Source organism: Aureobasidium namibiae (genome assembly GCF_000721765.1).
Source record: "Aureobasidium namibiae CBS 147.97 unplaced genomic scaffold scaffold_21, whole genome shotgun sequence".
NCBI classification, from domain to species: domain Eukaryota; kingdom Fungi; phylum Ascomycota; class Dothideomycetes; order Dothideales; family Saccotheciaceae; genus Aureobasidium; species Aureobasidium namibiae.
In genome coordinates this window covers 489,886-505,329 of record NW_013581188.1, presented here as the reverse complement: position 1 = coordinate 505,329, position 15,444 = coordinate 489,886, and the positions used below count along the sequence as shown (strand labels likewise).

Sequence of the window (15,444 nt, the reverse complement as noted above, 5' to 3'; positions counted from 1 at the left end):
GAATGACAAAAGGCACAAGTACTGTACTGTACAAATGTCAAGAGCACAAGTACACAAGTAACAAAGTCTTTAGTGTCGACAGCAATCGAGCTGAATGCCAGAGGGCATCAACAACAGCGACGGAGCGCCACGTACGGAAAACCCCACCACTCCACAAATGAACAAAGTTGTCGGAGAAAGGTCCACCGACAAAGCCGGACTACCACTGGACTACCCAGCGGCAGTGACAGATAGCTCATTTTCAGCCAGGCTCCACCTCTGTGGTTTTCGGTGTACGGCCGGACCTCTAGGCCTTCAAGCCATGATCCAGGGAATTTGAAATAATAGCATGTGAAATATTACAGTGGATCCAGCGACAGGAAGAGGCAAAAGGAGGAAAGCAGAGAAGGAACAACCGAAGACGTGGATAGGATCCATTTTCCTTACTATCTTACGAAAAGAAGGATTGCCCCCAGGGAATTTGACTCAGCTTGGCTGCGCATCAGCACTAAGTACTGCGTACCTCGACAGCATCCTGCGAGGGTCACGACAATCGAGCTCGTATTTTGCTTTCGTTCGACTCTTGGGATTTCGTTCATCGCAAAGCAGAGATAGAGTTGGATAGCAGCATGCGAGTCGGGGATATTCGGCTAGCAGCATGCATGTTGCTAGGGTGAGGGAACATGGAAGGGCTGAGGTTTGCCCGTCATGAACGCATCATCCATGTCTTGATGTAAGCAGGTGAGGTTGAGGTGGGCTGGTTTGGCTCGTGCATTCGGCATGTCAGCGGCTTGCATGATTGTGAATGTGCATATATTGTGACCGTGCATATCTTTCCTGTGCAGGTATTGTGCTTGCAGCGATTGCTTGCACAGTCTGCACAAAGAGCGGATGCAAGCAAGAGCAAACAGCTCCCAAACACGACGTAACTTGCACATTCAGAAGCAACATTCACATGCCCAAGTGCTCAAGCTCGTAAACAATTCTAAAACCAAGAGCGCACTACAACCTACACACACCTTTGCTCTTCCACCCACCCAACACCGCAAACATGGCGACAACAACAACAGCAAGGTGCGCACAATCAAGCAATCCTCCAATCTACCACCCTCAACTCCAACCCTTCTATACCACAGCCAAACCCTCCAAGCACACAACGACATTCCAAACTGACACCTCTCGCCACCAGCAAAAAATCCGACGCACCCACAAACCCCCGCGGCATCCCCTTCGCCCCCTTCGTAGACGCCGTATCCGACTACTGCACCACCCGCGCCGAAGTCGAACCAACCCTAAAGTCCTTTTCCGAAATGATCCAAAAGTACCAATTCATGGAAGTAAACACCTCTCGCCGCGCTGCCGGGCTGCGCGAAAAGATCCCAGACGTCCAAAAGACTTTGGAAACTGTCAGGTTTTTGAAGAGCAGAGATGCGGATGCCGAAGAGTTGGAAAGTTATTTTGAGCTCAATGATACGCTGTTTGCCAAGGCCAAGGTGCCGAGGACGGAGGAGGTGTATTTGTGGTTGGGTGCTAATGTCATGCTGGCGTATCCGATGGGCGAGGCCGAGGAGTTGTTGGAGGGCAAGTTGGAGGCGGCCAAGAGTGGCTTGGAGAATGCAGAGGAGGATATGGATTTTTTGCGTGAGCAGATTACGGTGAGTCCCTTCTTCCTTTGTTCTTGACTGCTGGACACTGGAGGGGTTGTGCAGTGGGTGTGGATCGCGACAAGAGGCTGATGATGTGACAAAACAGACGCTCGAGGTCGCTACTGCTCGTGTCTACAACTGGGATGTCGGTATGCGCAGGAAGGAAAAGGCCGAGGGCAAGACCTCCGAGCCTAGCGAGTGAAGTCGTCGACCACAAGAAGAGAAGAGACACGATCACGTCTCATCATCACACATTCCGCTGTCTTGGCACAGCCGAGAACGAGAAGCAACACTCAACACGCATCAAGGTAAACACACCTTTGGGATTACCAATGCATTATCGACCTCGAACGGCGAGATCCCGTTGTCGTAGACCGAAGTCTGAATCGCCGTGAAAAGGGAAACGGACGCATTGGAAGAGCCTCGTACGGACTTGGCTGTTCGTAGATTATCCTGGTTGGCTTCTACCGCCTCTCGCCATGGAAAAGCGTTTACACTGTATATATATGCATACCACAAAAGAACAAAAGCATTCTCATCAAAAGTAGAATGGGACATATCATAACAATCATGATGACGAAGTGACTAAGCTACAACAGTCACGTGGTGACATAGGTCGAGATAGCTATGTGGCATCCGTCCTCTCTGCCACTTTCGCCCGCAACATATCAACCACATGCTTGCCTAACCATCTCAGTCTCCCATCTCCATTATCCACTGCATCCTGAGCCCACGCAAACAGCAACCTCAGACTCCACAGCGCATCCGCCTTTCCAGAGTCCACACTCCGAATCAACGCCAATCTACTATCCACAGACGTCAACTTTTCATCCATGTGCGTCGCGCTGCGTGGGTCAGAAGGCAAGACCAAGCCAAAGTCTGCTTGATCAAAGTCTTGGAAGGCAGGCAGGTTGCAGATCCACTCCCACATCTGGCGACCGCCGATACTCGACTGGGCCTCGACCAGTGCCGATAAAGTGGTGCTGAAGACACTGTTTGACGCTTCTCCTGGCGGGCAACGGCGCACATAGACTGTTTGCGAGCGGCGGAATGTGGCGAGATGCTTTGGATTCGCTGCAAAGTCGAGTGTGACTTGCCAATAAGTGGGATCGTCTGTGCTGATACGTGAGATTGTACTCAGTTCTGGCAGCAAGCATGGAGAAGTCATGTGTTTCTGTCTGCCGTCTTGTGTCACGACTCGGAGCTTGACATGGATGGGCCGCTTCGTGTCGACATCTTGTACAACGATACAACGAGGCTCTGCAGCGAAGACCCAGAGATGTCGAAGCGCCTGCAAATGTACTCTGTTGTCAAGGACATCGCTGGGAAAGAGGGGATAGAACCCACACATCAAAGACGCAATCGCAAAGTCGGACGTGCCAAACGTGTATGTGCCACCACCTAGGAACAACGTGCCAATCGCAAGATGAGCTGCAAGATGCGATCCGTACGTTGTTTCTGCGTCGACTCGGCCATGCAGTGAACGTAAATACCTGAAACTTTGGAGATCACCAGTACCTGCCATGATCGTAGCCATAGCGAGAGCCAATACATCGATACAGCGCTTGACCGTTGCTCGGGTCAATTTCGCATCGTAGAAGAATGCATCTTGCTTGGAAACAGCAATAAATGCTTTCAGAACTGCAATGACTTGGTCTCTCGCTCGCTCGTTACCACTACCTGCGAATCGAAGGGCTAGACTCCAGGCAAGACCACTTAATATGTTGAACACTGGCACATCCTTGCTTCGTAGTTGGGGCAAGGTCATCATCTCCATCGAATTCCTTGAATTGTGGCCATAGTAACGGTGTGCATACTCGCTAGGAAGATTCTTCTGGATCCAATCGGGCTCATCAGTGATTTCGTTCCACATGATGAGGTGGCTTGCAACAGTCCGGAGAAGCAGCATGTCCGGACGACAATGCTCGAGCTGGGTAATGGTGTCAGGTATGTCGATCTTGCGTGCCACGGATTGGTCTCCGGTCTTCATATAGATCAAAGTGATTGCAATGACCGCACCGGCAGTGGCTTTGTCAACGACATGAACAAGTTCGACAGGTCGAGGACCAATGGCTACTGTCAATAGACGTTCCAGTAGATTCATGCCATGGAGACCACGAAGATCTCGACCCTTCCCAATGTTGATGTATCCAAGAGCAAAACCTGCAGCAAGTCGATATGACTCGTCACGTAACTGGTCCATTGTGCTCCCTGGGTCTTCGATCTCACGATGTTCGACCTCAGAGAGCATAATCTCGCTCATTCGTCGATGCTGCGTGTTGTAGTACACCAGTCCAATACCCATTAGCCCAGCAGTCTGTGTGCTTGGCGAAACGTTGAGCTCGGCAGCACCATGAGGAAGCATTCTCGTGATATGTACAGACAGCATCCGAGTAAGCAGAGTATCCATGGTACCGAGATACGATGCTGACAACCCCAGCAGAAGACCTATAGAGGTCATATTGTGTTTAGGGGTTAGATACTTGAATGCAAGCCACTTAGCAAGAGTTCTCAGATGACCATTTATACCAAGAGCGAGAAGGAATCCAGCATGACGATTGTTGAGTTCCGCAGGCTTGTTGAATACAATCCATGAAGTATCGATGCCGGTAGCATTTCGCGAGATGCTTAACCCTGCAGAGACACCAGCGTGGAAGAATGTCCAGGCAAACTTCTCCTCGGTGAAACCACTTCGGTCCGCGCTGATGGTATTGTCCATCGGCTTCATCTGACATGATGTACTAAAGCCCTTGATATGGAACTTCTCAGAGAGTAGAGGACGCTGACTCTCGAAGTGGATCATACCATCGCCGGGGGACAACGCAAGCGTACGTATCATCACCCATTGCATGACTCGCTTCTGCTGTTCCAGATGCTCAACTTCTGACCATTCTGGTTGAGGCGGACATTCGGCGACTTGGACTGCAGTTGGGTTCATCAACTGAGCAGCATCAACAAAGCGTCGATCTTCGGAGAAAATGAGCGATATCACCGCGTGTCTTTCTGCTTCGTGCGTTTTGGCTGTGAGAGGAGCACGGTCGGCAGAACTGTAAATGGTCTGCACATCATGTGGAACTAGCACGTTATTTGGCGCCCCTCGACTGGATGGGCGACTGGCGTCCTTGTTGAATTGCGACAATTCAATCAAATCTTCACGCGCGACGAACTCTAGAAGGTCTGGAGTCCATGTTGTCGGAGGGGCTGTCTGACAACGGCTGATAGCTTCCCGGAGCGGAGCAAGTACGCCTTCAGGCAGGGTTTCGAAGGCTCCGGAACCGAGTTTGGCTTGCTTCATCGTTTCCACCAAAGCACTTGGCGAGGTTTTGATCGCAGAGAAGTGAGCAGCCAATGACTGTAGAGAGGTCAATCGAGGTAGAACCTCTTCTGTGAGTTTTGAGGCCGGACCAGGCGACGTATCTGTCCACAGACAGGCAACAGTTTCGACATCCAAGAATTGTTCAGGCACCCCCTGAATAAAGTTCTTCTCGACCCAAGCAAAGACAGATTGAGGAAGAGGACAGGTGCTCTGCAAAGCCTTGACAGTTGTGTTCATCGTAGACGAAGACAACTCCCAGTCACCAATCTCGCTATCGGCCTCACGGTAAGATCCTGCTTTGTGAGACCACGAATCAAGCGAAAGCCAGTGTCCAAGTTGGGCGATGATGGCAGAGAGAGAACTAGCGACCATGCCTTCCACATCGTCAGCGAGTGAATTGAGCTTCTGCTCTTCCCTGAAAAGAGATAACACAAGCATGATCTTAATGCAACACAGATATCGTGAGTTGGCAGAGTCAGAAGACACTAGCCAATCCAGTTCGTCCACCGCAATATCGTGCAATAATTGACGGGCCATCGTCTCATACTCAATCAACGAGAAAGAGTGCTTTTTAGCTTTATGTGTGCTTCGAGGGGTTCTGAGCCTTGATCTCGGAGTGATAGCACTGAGTTTCGAACTTGTAGTAGGCTTTTCGAGCCAGCTCCAGGCAGGTGATTTGAATTTGTCAAGATCTGACTTCAGGTTACGAGATCGTAACTGGCTTCCATATGTACCGTGTCGTGTTGCATCAGCCGTTGAAGACTTGCTTCTCGGGTTGCCGCGCAATGTTCTTCCAATCGAACCAGCCGCAAAGGCGAAGAGCGTTACAATCATTGCTTCCCATTCAACATCAAGACAGCTGGTCAGTTGTATCTCATCAGCTGTAAATCGATGATGTATGTTGCACCAAATGGCGGCAATTGAACCTCCTTCTTTCGCCGGAAGTACAGTCTGACACAACTCCAGAATTTGGCGCACAGGGATAGACCTTGGACTAAGGCGTACCTGAAACCGGTTCTGGAGACCATCTGATGAGACTACGGTAATGTTACCATAAGTTCCAGGATGCTGTAACTTGCATGGCCATTGCAGTGATATAGACTTCTGCGTGGTCTCTCTTGTGTGTAGGATGCTTGCAACATCGGAAGGATGCGAAATGCGTATGTGTCGCGAGATTGGTATCGACCATGTGATGCCTCGCGCGGGTATAATTCCTAGTTCTTGAGAGTTGCTTGATAGGTAAGCAATGGCTGTGACTCGGCCATCCCGGAGTTTGGTGATATCGGCGATATTGTGTGTTATGTTGCGATCGCACAGAAAAGGTATAGGCATATACCGTGCTGGCGCATCTTTCCCCGGCACTAATTCATTCTTCTTCTGCACACGCAATTTGACTGTTGTCATGGACTTTGATGACGCGTCGAGGATGTATAGTGAGATCAAAGAACTGCTTTGGTCAGATTGAGGGGGGTGGACTAGCGGAGAGACCCTGATAAGATCCTCAATCGCGGCAGATCCAAAATTCGACACATCAGTCATGAAAACATCGAGCTTGCGGATGACCAGCTCTTTTCTGAGCCCATCAGGCGAAGAGCCCAGCACAGACTCTGTACCGGCAGATTTGTGAGTAGCTCCAATCAGTCGTTCAGCACTCTCGTACTCGTCAGTGTAGTCTTGCATTCGACTATTTTCGATTTCAGTGGCATCGTCTGGCCCAATGCTTTTGCTGAAGAGGCTTCCCGGTGTTGACGCCCGACTTTTACGGAGCACCTGATTGTTTCCAAAACTCCGGCGGTCGCGATCAGTAAAGCTTCCCATCGACGGATACCTGCGGCCAGCGCCGCTGAGACTAGCACCGAGGGCGGTTTGCTTGATCGACGGATCTGAATTGCCAACGTCACCACGCGAGAGAATGGAACTGACCCGTCTGACACCACCAGCAGGCTTCTTGAGCAGATACTCTGGATCCATTTGCGATGCCATAACCTCTTCATCATCTTGTGACGGTCTTGTGGTTGAAGCGACAGATAACCTCATAGAGGCAGCAAAACTTTCTCGCACTCTGTCACGATGATCACGGTGCTTCAGAGCGGGTGTGGTGGCACCCGCTGTACGGCCAGTCATCACAGAGCTAGGACGCTTAGCCTTAGCTGCCTGGTGTGCTGCGCGCTGTGATAGCAGGTCAGAGAGTTTGGGAGGCTGCAGGTACCATGCCTGCCAGACAGTGATTTGGCCCAATTCTCTGTTGACAGTAACCATCAGAAAGAGTGGAGCATCTTCAGAGTCTGCAGTCTCAGCAAGCTCGTCCTGAGAAGACACATAGACAAGCTCTTCCGCAGGGTCAAGCATGTCATACTCGACAATAGGACCGTTCGGAGCTCCAGGACGAGGGAATCGAGGTTGGCGACATACGCTAGCATGTGACACGGGGGCCAGATCTGACAGTGGATTCTCCAGAGAATAAAACCGAGGTAGCTCATCAGTCATCTGTGACCCTGAGCCTTTATTCAGATCCTGAAATAAGGCGTCGAGATTGAAGTGAGTCGACGGGCTAGGAGGCAGAACACTTGGACGATAGCGATTGGCCCTCAACTCAGGAGATTTTGGTTGAGAAAACAAGTACGGCTGGTTGGAAGCAAATGAGTTTGGAGGCGGAGCAGGCATGGTAGGGGTGGGAGGCTCTCTGGTAATCGTAGCAGCTTTTCTCTGCACGACCAGACCATCGATGGCAGGAAAGGCCTTTTCGACGTCGAAGGGCACGTTCAGGACATGATTTGAGCCGGACAGATAATGGATGTGCATCTCAGACTTCAAGATGATGACCAAAGCACGATTGAAGCCGCGTGGGTCGCTATTGCCTGAAGCGAGCAGATGACGGGGATCACGCTGAGGCCTTGTACCCCATCTGGATGCATAGGCTGTTGCGGCATACGAGATAACATGACTTGACGCTGCAGAGGAGGTAGATGGCTTGAGTAGCGGGTCATGGCGAAATCGGGTTATCAGAGCATGGCTGACAGGCTGTTTTATTGAATCGAATTTGAAGACCTTTCGAACATGACCATCCTGTGACCATACAACACAGTTTGATGTGTATAGAACTTCGTGTTCAGCATCGTCCGAGAGACCTGGATATACTTTCCAGACGTAGTCGTTTGGTGTTGGATTCTCAGGTAGGACAGACTCGGAGATTAGACAGGGCAGAGCAGAGGGGCGGTGGATGCCCAGTGGAAAGAAATCGGCCATGTGTCAGATGATAATGCGGCGGGGTGTATACACATTATTGTCGAATAATTGGATGTTTACGGAAAGTCCATAGGCCAAGCGGTAGAGAAATTGTTTGTTGTGTGCCAACAGTGGACAGATAGCAGTGCCAACGAGATACGTTCCGGTGAGCAGACGATGTTTACCAGATCATCGGCGATGTCTGAAGAAGTTGCAGCAGACAATTGGATATGTAGGGAGCAGATGGATCATGTCTTTGGTGCTTGAATGTTTCGGTGTTGGTCGACGCGCCGGCTCGGCTGCACCTTCCCTGGGCGCGTCAACAGCTTCGTCGTCTTCAAGCAGCAGCAGCGAGTTGATCATGTTTCTTTGCACACCCAATTCTCACACCAACCATGAAAACAACAACGTCTGACTCCGACAAGCTGCAGAAGCCACGCGTTTCCCGCCATGGCAAGCAGATGCACCTCAAGTATGCGCCTCCCTTGTCACCCCTCGGTCATGAGTTCCTAACAAATGTGTATAGCTACGAGTGCCCGCATCGACTGAACGTCACCAAAGTCTACCCTGTACAGACCCCACGCGGTGCCGACATTATCATCTCTGGATACGATCATGGTCTTCACATACTCTGGAGAGGTGGCAGGCCGCTGTCGACCGCCTCGCGCACTGTCCGCGAGCGTGTCGACGACTTAGCAGGAACCCGAACACACCGCACCGAGTGGAATCATCCCATCGACGTAACCACGTCTGCCGTAACCGAGGACATTCCTGATCAGGACAAGCCGCGCTACGATGCTGAAGACGAGGAGCTGGACGAAGATGAGCCATACCCGTCCTTCACACAAGAGCTGAAGTTGTCTTTTGGCAGTCCCGTCCTTCGTCTGGCCCTGCCAAACGTCCCACAAGCTTCTTCCTCGCTACAATCCAAGGCCCGCGTACCGCTCATAATCAGGCAACGCATTGTTCTGGCCGTCGCATGTGCCGATGCTACATTGCGCCTGATCACACTTCCCTTGACACCTCCATCGGCATCCGCCAAGAGAAATGGTCGCCTAGGTGCTCAGATTTGCGAACTTAGCCCATCTGCTGCGTCCTCCGCTATGGCTAGGGACATCGCCCTCACATGGACGAGCAGCTCAAGTCTGTCTGATGCAAATAACCAGATGGACCTCGACAATCCACAACAACAACAACCCACTGCAAACGACGAGAAGCTCGATCTACTGGTTGCCTCCTCGACCTCGGTTCACCTCGAGACTCTTACCTTCTACCGTATCCCTATCGCCTTTGACGAATTGACAGGCGGCAAAATCCCGACCGCCGTCATTCCATTCCACGCCGTACCGCTTTCATCCTCCTCTCAGTGTCTCCGCTTCAGCACAGCTCAATACCCCTCGCGCCATCATTCACGTCTCCTTGTTGCTGACGTAAAGGGTGCTTTGAAGATCTACGATCCGCTCGCGCCAAAAGGCCGTCCTTCGTCTCGTGCTTCTGCCGATGACTCGTCCGCCGAGACAGGTAGCTGGATTTCGGCCTTCAACACCTCTTTCCAGATGCCCAAGGGAGCCACAAGCAACTATCCCGGCCTTGCCCAGAGGAGAAAGATCGTAGACGTCGCTTGGGTTTCGGGAGCCAAGGCTGCTCTGGTCTTGTTGGATCGTGGTGAATGGGGCGTGTGGGATATCGACGGTGTAACACAGAAAAAGATGAACACTTTTGTCATACAGGGCTTTATCGGTAGTCCCGATGCTGCACCTACTTCGGAACTCAAATCTAGATCTGCTCAGGGACTTGCGCCATCGACACCCAACACTCGCCAGCAACGACAGGAATCACTCTTTGGCGCACCAAAGCCTGCTGCGCCAGCGACGACTACAGCCAGAGGAGGTGTGTGTGCCGTTGCAACAGCTGGAAACCATGGACATGTCGATGATTCGGTCGTTCTGTGGTACGGCAGTGACGCATACCACATCCCGAGCCTTGCAGCCCTCTGGCAGCGCAGTCTCAACAGCAGCGGCAAGGACATTGGATCCCTCTACGGACCTGGACTCTCACACATCGAAGGCTTGGATCTTTCTGGCGAGATCCTCAACGGTGTCACGCAATTTCCTGTTCGATCCACTGCAATCAACCTAGGATCCATGTCTCTACGCGACTTTGTAGTTACTGGCGAGTACAGTCTTATCATTATCCAGTCTATGCGGCCACAAAAACCATCTAGATCGCTATTCGCTCAAGCGACAGGCGGATCGAGCAATGGTCCTAGCGTTTTCGATCAACACCTACTAGAACGCGGAGAACTGGACCTCGGTGGCATGGACCGTTTGCTCGACGGCATGGGCAGCAGGAATGGTTTCGCACCTGCGGCGACCAAGAAACGCGTTGGATTTGCAGGGTAGGGGCTGATACACCACTGACACACAGCATAGATATCAGGAGTTCTGGGGACGAGAAAGACGAGACGGAATGTCTGTCGCGGATGGATGATTATACCCCCTTTGTTTTCAATCATGAAACAATCTTTTCAAGGCCCAAAGAAGGTCTGTACCACTTTTCTCCACACTCTCCTTTCCATGCCGCGATATTCGCTCCCTTTTATCCTCTGAACACTGCGACAAGAAACCATTGTGCAGAAACACACACAAAACCCCGCGTTGCAAGGTGGAGCATTGTCTTATCTTTCAAGAGTCATGATCCTTGCTCAGTATTCCACGCGGAAGATCAAACTTACATCTTTCTTCTCTTTTCGGTTTCCAGCCTTTCACGGTAAAGCCATTTCCTTTTTTGAAGGAGTTTGGTGGATAGAATTGAGAGAAATGTACGATACATGTAACCCCCCCTTTTCTTCTTGCTTTTCTATAGCAATTGAACACTGATGCTCTGCCCTGTTTGGTGGCGAGGATTGGTGGGTGGGGCTAAGAGATGTATCGAAACATTTTACTTTATATATATCAAAAACTCGATCGTCTTTGGTGCTTCATAACGGATTGCGGTATGAATTGCGTATCATCTATGTTCTCCCTTTTCCTTTTCTCAAATCCACGACTTGGAATTGTAAGCCCGCCAACTCGGATACGTGACCAGGTCTGGTGGCATCGGTGTATAGGTTATCTGTATCGTGAGGGTGGAAGAGGCCTGGTTTGTTGCAATTCAGGATGGCCTGTTTGCCTGGTGGATCCGTAAGGCGGAAGATACCATGACTGTTTTTTGGGGGGGATCTTTCGTCAGCAAAGCCCACCCATCTATTCAACCAGAAAGAGAAAGCGGGAAAAGGGGGGGGTTAGAACAACTCACTCGGGCTCCTTACTAGGCGCACACACGATCGCTACACTCTCGGGCAGCATGACTTGATAGCCCACGCTAGTGTGCAAATCCCTGGATGACAAGAAGCAAGTCTGGGTTGGATGCGTGTGTATCCAGCCGCACACCATCAATTGCTTTCCGTCCACATAATCGAACAAGTCTGTTTCTCCCTGATCGGTGGTTTCGCAGGTATCAGAGGTAGAGGTTTGATCAGGGATGACCAGGTGTGAGATGAACAGCGCGTTGGAGATTAGGGTGCCGCAGAGTATACCACAGGTTTCGAGGTTTGAGGAAGTGTTGGGGGCGGCGAGGGAGACGAAGGAGTGGCGGAGGGAGGTGGGGAGGAAGAGGGTGCGGAGGGGGGTGCCGTTTTCGGTGTGGGCGGCCGGTTGGAATTGGTAGGATTGCGTGGTGGATGAGAGGTCATGTTTGGGTGGTGGTGCTGGGACATTTCCTTTGGAGGGGAGGGGTGGTACTGAGGTGTCTGGTTTCGAGGGGAGTGGTGGGGGTGCGGCGTAGTTGAGTAGGTCGTTCTTCGGAGGTCGACTGGGTGCCAGAGGGACTGACGATTGAGGGATAGAGGCGTGGGTGGAGGGTACTGAAGGGTAGTGATATGCGGATGAGGATTGTGAGGACGACGAAGCTTGAGATGAACGACGAGGAGCATCGATGCGGCGGCCCAGGTCTTGTATACCACGACTCAGGTCGTCCATGACAGCATTGTCGTCGCGAGTATCTTTTGCCCGTCTCCTCAGTTCGCGGTTGGCCAGCTGCAGAGCCATGTCCTTGTGCTCAGCAGCACTCAGCACAAACGACTCGTGCGATGCAGCCGGCGTGTCGTTCTGTGACTTGAGCTGGTTCCTCGTCTTGACAAGATCCTGGTACTTTTGGTATCGAGTTGTGATGTCAGGCTTCAGGGCTTCCATGCGCGACAGATCAGACTTGACATGGTCGCGTGTGCGGGCCATCTGAGCCTTGTACTCTGGCTTCTTCGCATCCGGGTGCTTGGAGATGTGGGTAAAGAAGAAGTCGGCATGGCGGTAGAGAAAGTAGTAGGCATCTTGGAGGTTGGACTCGCGCTCGTAGTAGGCGGCCTGGTGGGCTCTCGATTAGGACGGCGTGGTCGGTCGAGGGAGTGTGTGACCATCTCACTTGGCTGATCATGTTCTGGGCGGTGCGCAGGGCCATGTTGAGGGGGATGTTGGCGGCATGGTCGAAGTTGGAGGCCTCGGAGACTATCTGCTCGACGCTCTTGGGTGCACTCATGTTGGCTGTCGGAGGTTGGTGGTTGTTGACAAGACCATGTTGTGGTGGTCTTGTCAAATGACGAAGCGCGACGCGACCAAAAAAGACGTTGATGGTTGGAGATTCCGAGCTCGTTGCGCCTCGACTTGAACGCGACAAGGACCATGCCACCGCCACTGTCCTCTGCCGCCAGAGTAGCAGTCAGACTAGCCAAAGCTGCGAGGAAGGCCGAGAAGACGGCAACCACCATCGACAGGGGAGAATTGGCCGCCGCCGTCGCCCAACTGAGAAAGTCCAAAAAATCATCAATCCCTGCCGACACTGCTGCCCGCCCTTTGCCCAATCCCACCGAGACTGCCAGTATAAAGACGGCCAAGCCTAGTGAGACTGCGAGTACAACTATACTCAAGGCCAGCGAGACTGCTATCAAGAAGCCTACCAAGGCCACCAAGACTGCCACCAAAAGCTCAACCAAGGCCGCCGACACTGCTGCCAAACCGACAAAAGCCAACAAGTCTGCTTCCAAAAAGTCCACCAAGGCCGCTGAGCACGCCGAACAAGACGAATTGGGTCCAGATGGTCTGCCCGTGCTAGAACAGGACATCGCAGACTCGTCTCGCCACCGGAATCTCTCGTCCTACCGCAACTCTCTCACCTACTATGTCCACCCGGACTATCCCATCGGACAAAGTCTCAGCGACGCCTTCCCCGATGGCAGACAATTTGGTCCCACTGCCGGCAAGGACAAGTTCCCAGACAGAGTCGACGTCGTGAGCGAGCCTCTGTGCGATGAAATCATCAACTACATCGGCCACGACTTGGACAAGCACAAAGGATGCGACATTATCGATCTCCATCCTGGCGCCTGTCTGTGGTCGCAAAAGATCCACCAACTTCTGAAACCCCGTCGCCATCTCCTCCTCGAGCCCGACGAGCGCTACCTGGAACCCTTCATCAAGCCTTTGTTGGACCAGAAGGACTCGGCTTACCGTCACACCACCCTTTCTGGCGCTGCCCCAAAGGGCTACTTTGACACATATGACAAGATCTTCGACGACCACCTCTTGCCGAGGAGGGATCCTCTTCCTGACTCGGATCCACGCCTGCGTGAACCCAACAATTCCTTACTCGTCATCGGCAGCCTGGTCCGCCGCTATCCCGAAATTCGTGGAGGCAGCAACCAAGTCTCTTTTCCGAGTATGGTCCTGCACCAGATGGCCGAAGCCGCCCAGATCAATACCATGTTCCAACGCTACGGGCTGGTGCGCTTGCTCCTCTGGATTCCCGACGAACTCAAACACGCTGCCTTGCCTGATTCTGTCATACACAAGGTCGGTTTCTCGGTCAATGTCGACTCCTCATTTGAAGTTGCCGAAATTGTTGGCAGTGATCGCTCTCAGCTCTCGCGTATCGATGCGCACAAGAAAGTCATGCACAGGCAGCGTCAAGATCAACTTGAAGTCTGGAGCGCCCGAAAAGTCCTTGAGCGCATGCAGTCCAAAGACATGTCTGTTCCGGAGCATCGCCGCCCTGATTTTCACCAGAAAGCCCTGGACACCGACGGCGATGCCCTCGAAGCCTACATCCCGATACACTTGCCCAAGGACAAACCTTTACAGACCCTTCTCGCCGACCATGAAGGCCAAGTCAGAAAGCTGCAAGAATTTGCAGCAACGCCCAGACCCCAACGAAAACGCATGAATATTCCAGCAAAAGTCAAACTTACAAATGTCAGCCAGGAGTATATCACGGTTACCGAACACGAGTCCGTTAGATATTACATTGATGTTTGGGGCGAACAGATTGCCCTTGAACACGAGTACAGTACAACCAAAACCAAACTATCAGAGGAAATACGGAAGGACTTGGAGGCGAGACTTGTTGAAACCAGCAACAATATTGCATCTGTTATGCAGACCCTGTTCAACGTTCAGGTGATAAAACAACTGCGCATCCTCCTTGACGAGTATTTCGCGCTGTGTAAGCCGAATCCAATGATGCAGTATGATCGACGACCCTTCGAGCCCATGACGGTAGCGATTGAGGAGTTTTGGCCTCGCTTCCCTATGCGACTGCTCGACCTCAAGCCGCGGTCAGAAGCACTCGGGGACGACTTGATGAACCCGACCGAAGCCACGCACATCAAGCGGGGCCTGCTCAAAGCACTGTTCACGCACCCTGCGGCGCCATTAATGGAGTCGATTGATAGACTTGGACCAGGAGCGCGCGATATCCTTCCGCCAGAATTCAGGGACTCGACTACAGGCGGAATGTTGAACCCTGAGCATCTGCTGACCAAAAACATCACGCGGGAGCAGCTGGTCGCCCTGACAAAAGCGTACATTGAATGGCCGTTTCGACCACTCGGATCAGAAGCGCTCGAAGCCTCCGAAAGCGAGGTGGTGTAGATATACCCGTTTTGAACATGATAGAAAATCTAGGCAAAATCTGTCATCTTGAGACAGATGCTGTACAGACTTGTAGAATACACACGAGGGGTATCAATATACCGAGCCTTTCGGTCCCGCCCCCCTCCCAGCTTTTTGTACATATAAATCAACCCCAAAAACGCCCGCTATGCATTGACGACCAAAAGGCACAAATATGGCTTTTGGGAGGTTACTTCTGGCCACCCTTGCCCTTGCCACTTGACTTGACCTCCTCCTTCTTGCCAGCAGCCTTGCCATCGGCCTCGGCTTCGTTGCCGTAGTTGGAGATGAGATCGAG

At 52.0% G+C, this 15,444-nt stretch overlaps 5 protein-coding genes across 5 annotated transcripts; 3 read left to right on the top strand and 2 right to left on the bottom strand.

The window, feature by feature from the left end:
- Positions 1 to 1,030: 1,030 nt before the first annotated feature.
- On the top strand, positions 1,031 to 1,827 carry M436DRAFT_85693 (Prefoldin, subunit 3; the record flags this gene model as incomplete). Its single annotated transcript, XM_013568138.1, has 3 exons — positions 1,031 to 1,053; positions 1,169 to 1,634; positions 1,732 to 1,827. 3 exons carry the CDS (start codon positions 1,031 to 1,033, stop codon positions 1,825 to 1,827), a joined length of 585 nt encoding a protein of 194 aa, XP_013423592.1.
- Positions 1,828 to 2,250: 423 nt separating this feature from the next.
- On the bottom strand, positions 2,251 to 8,187 carry M436DRAFT_85692 (uncharacterized protein; the record flags this gene model as incomplete). The annotated part of the gene is made up of 2 exons (XM_013568137.1): positions 2,251 to 5,315; positions 6,327 to 8,187. 2 exons carry the CDS (start codon positions 8,185 to 8,187, stop codon positions 2,251 to 2,253), a joined length of 4,926 nt encoding a protein of 1,641 aa, XP_013423591.1.
- A 374-nt stretch (positions 8,188 to 8,561) lies between these two features.
- Positions 8,562 to 10,568, top strand: M436DRAFT_56179 (uncharacterized protein; the record flags this gene model as incomplete). Its single annotated transcript, XM_013567963.1, has 2 exons — positions 8,562 to 8,638; positions 8,693 to 10,568. The coding sequence occupies 2 exons, from the start codon at positions 8,562 to 8,564 to the stop codon at positions 10,566 to 10,568; spliced, it is 1,953 nt and encodes a 650-aa protein (XP_013423417.1).
- A 611-nt stretch (positions 10,569 to 11,179) lies between these two features.
- M436DRAFT_76323 (putative endosome-associated ubiquitin isopeptidase) lies at positions 11,180 to 12,738 on the bottom strand (the record flags this gene model as incomplete). The annotated part of the gene is made up of 3 exons (XM_013568136.1): positions 11,180 to 11,369; positions 11,464 to 12,566; positions 12,625 to 12,738. The coding sequence occupies 3 exons, from the start codon at positions 12,736 to 12,738 to the stop codon at positions 11,180 to 11,182; spliced, it is 1,407 nt and encodes a 468-aa protein (XP_013423590.1).
- A 143-nt stretch (positions 12,739 to 12,881) lies between these two features.
- On the top strand, positions 12,882 to 15,125 carry M436DRAFT_56574 (S-adenosyl-L-methionine-dependent methyltransferase; the record flags this gene model as incomplete). The annotated part of the gene is made up of 2 exons (XM_013568039.1): positions 12,882 to 13,077; positions 13,312 to 15,125. The coding sequence occupies 2 exons, from the start codon at positions 12,882 to 12,884 to the stop codon at positions 15,123 to 15,125; spliced, it is 2,010 nt and encodes a 669-aa protein (XP_013423493.1).
- Positions 15,126 to 15,444: the final 319 nt, after the last annotated feature.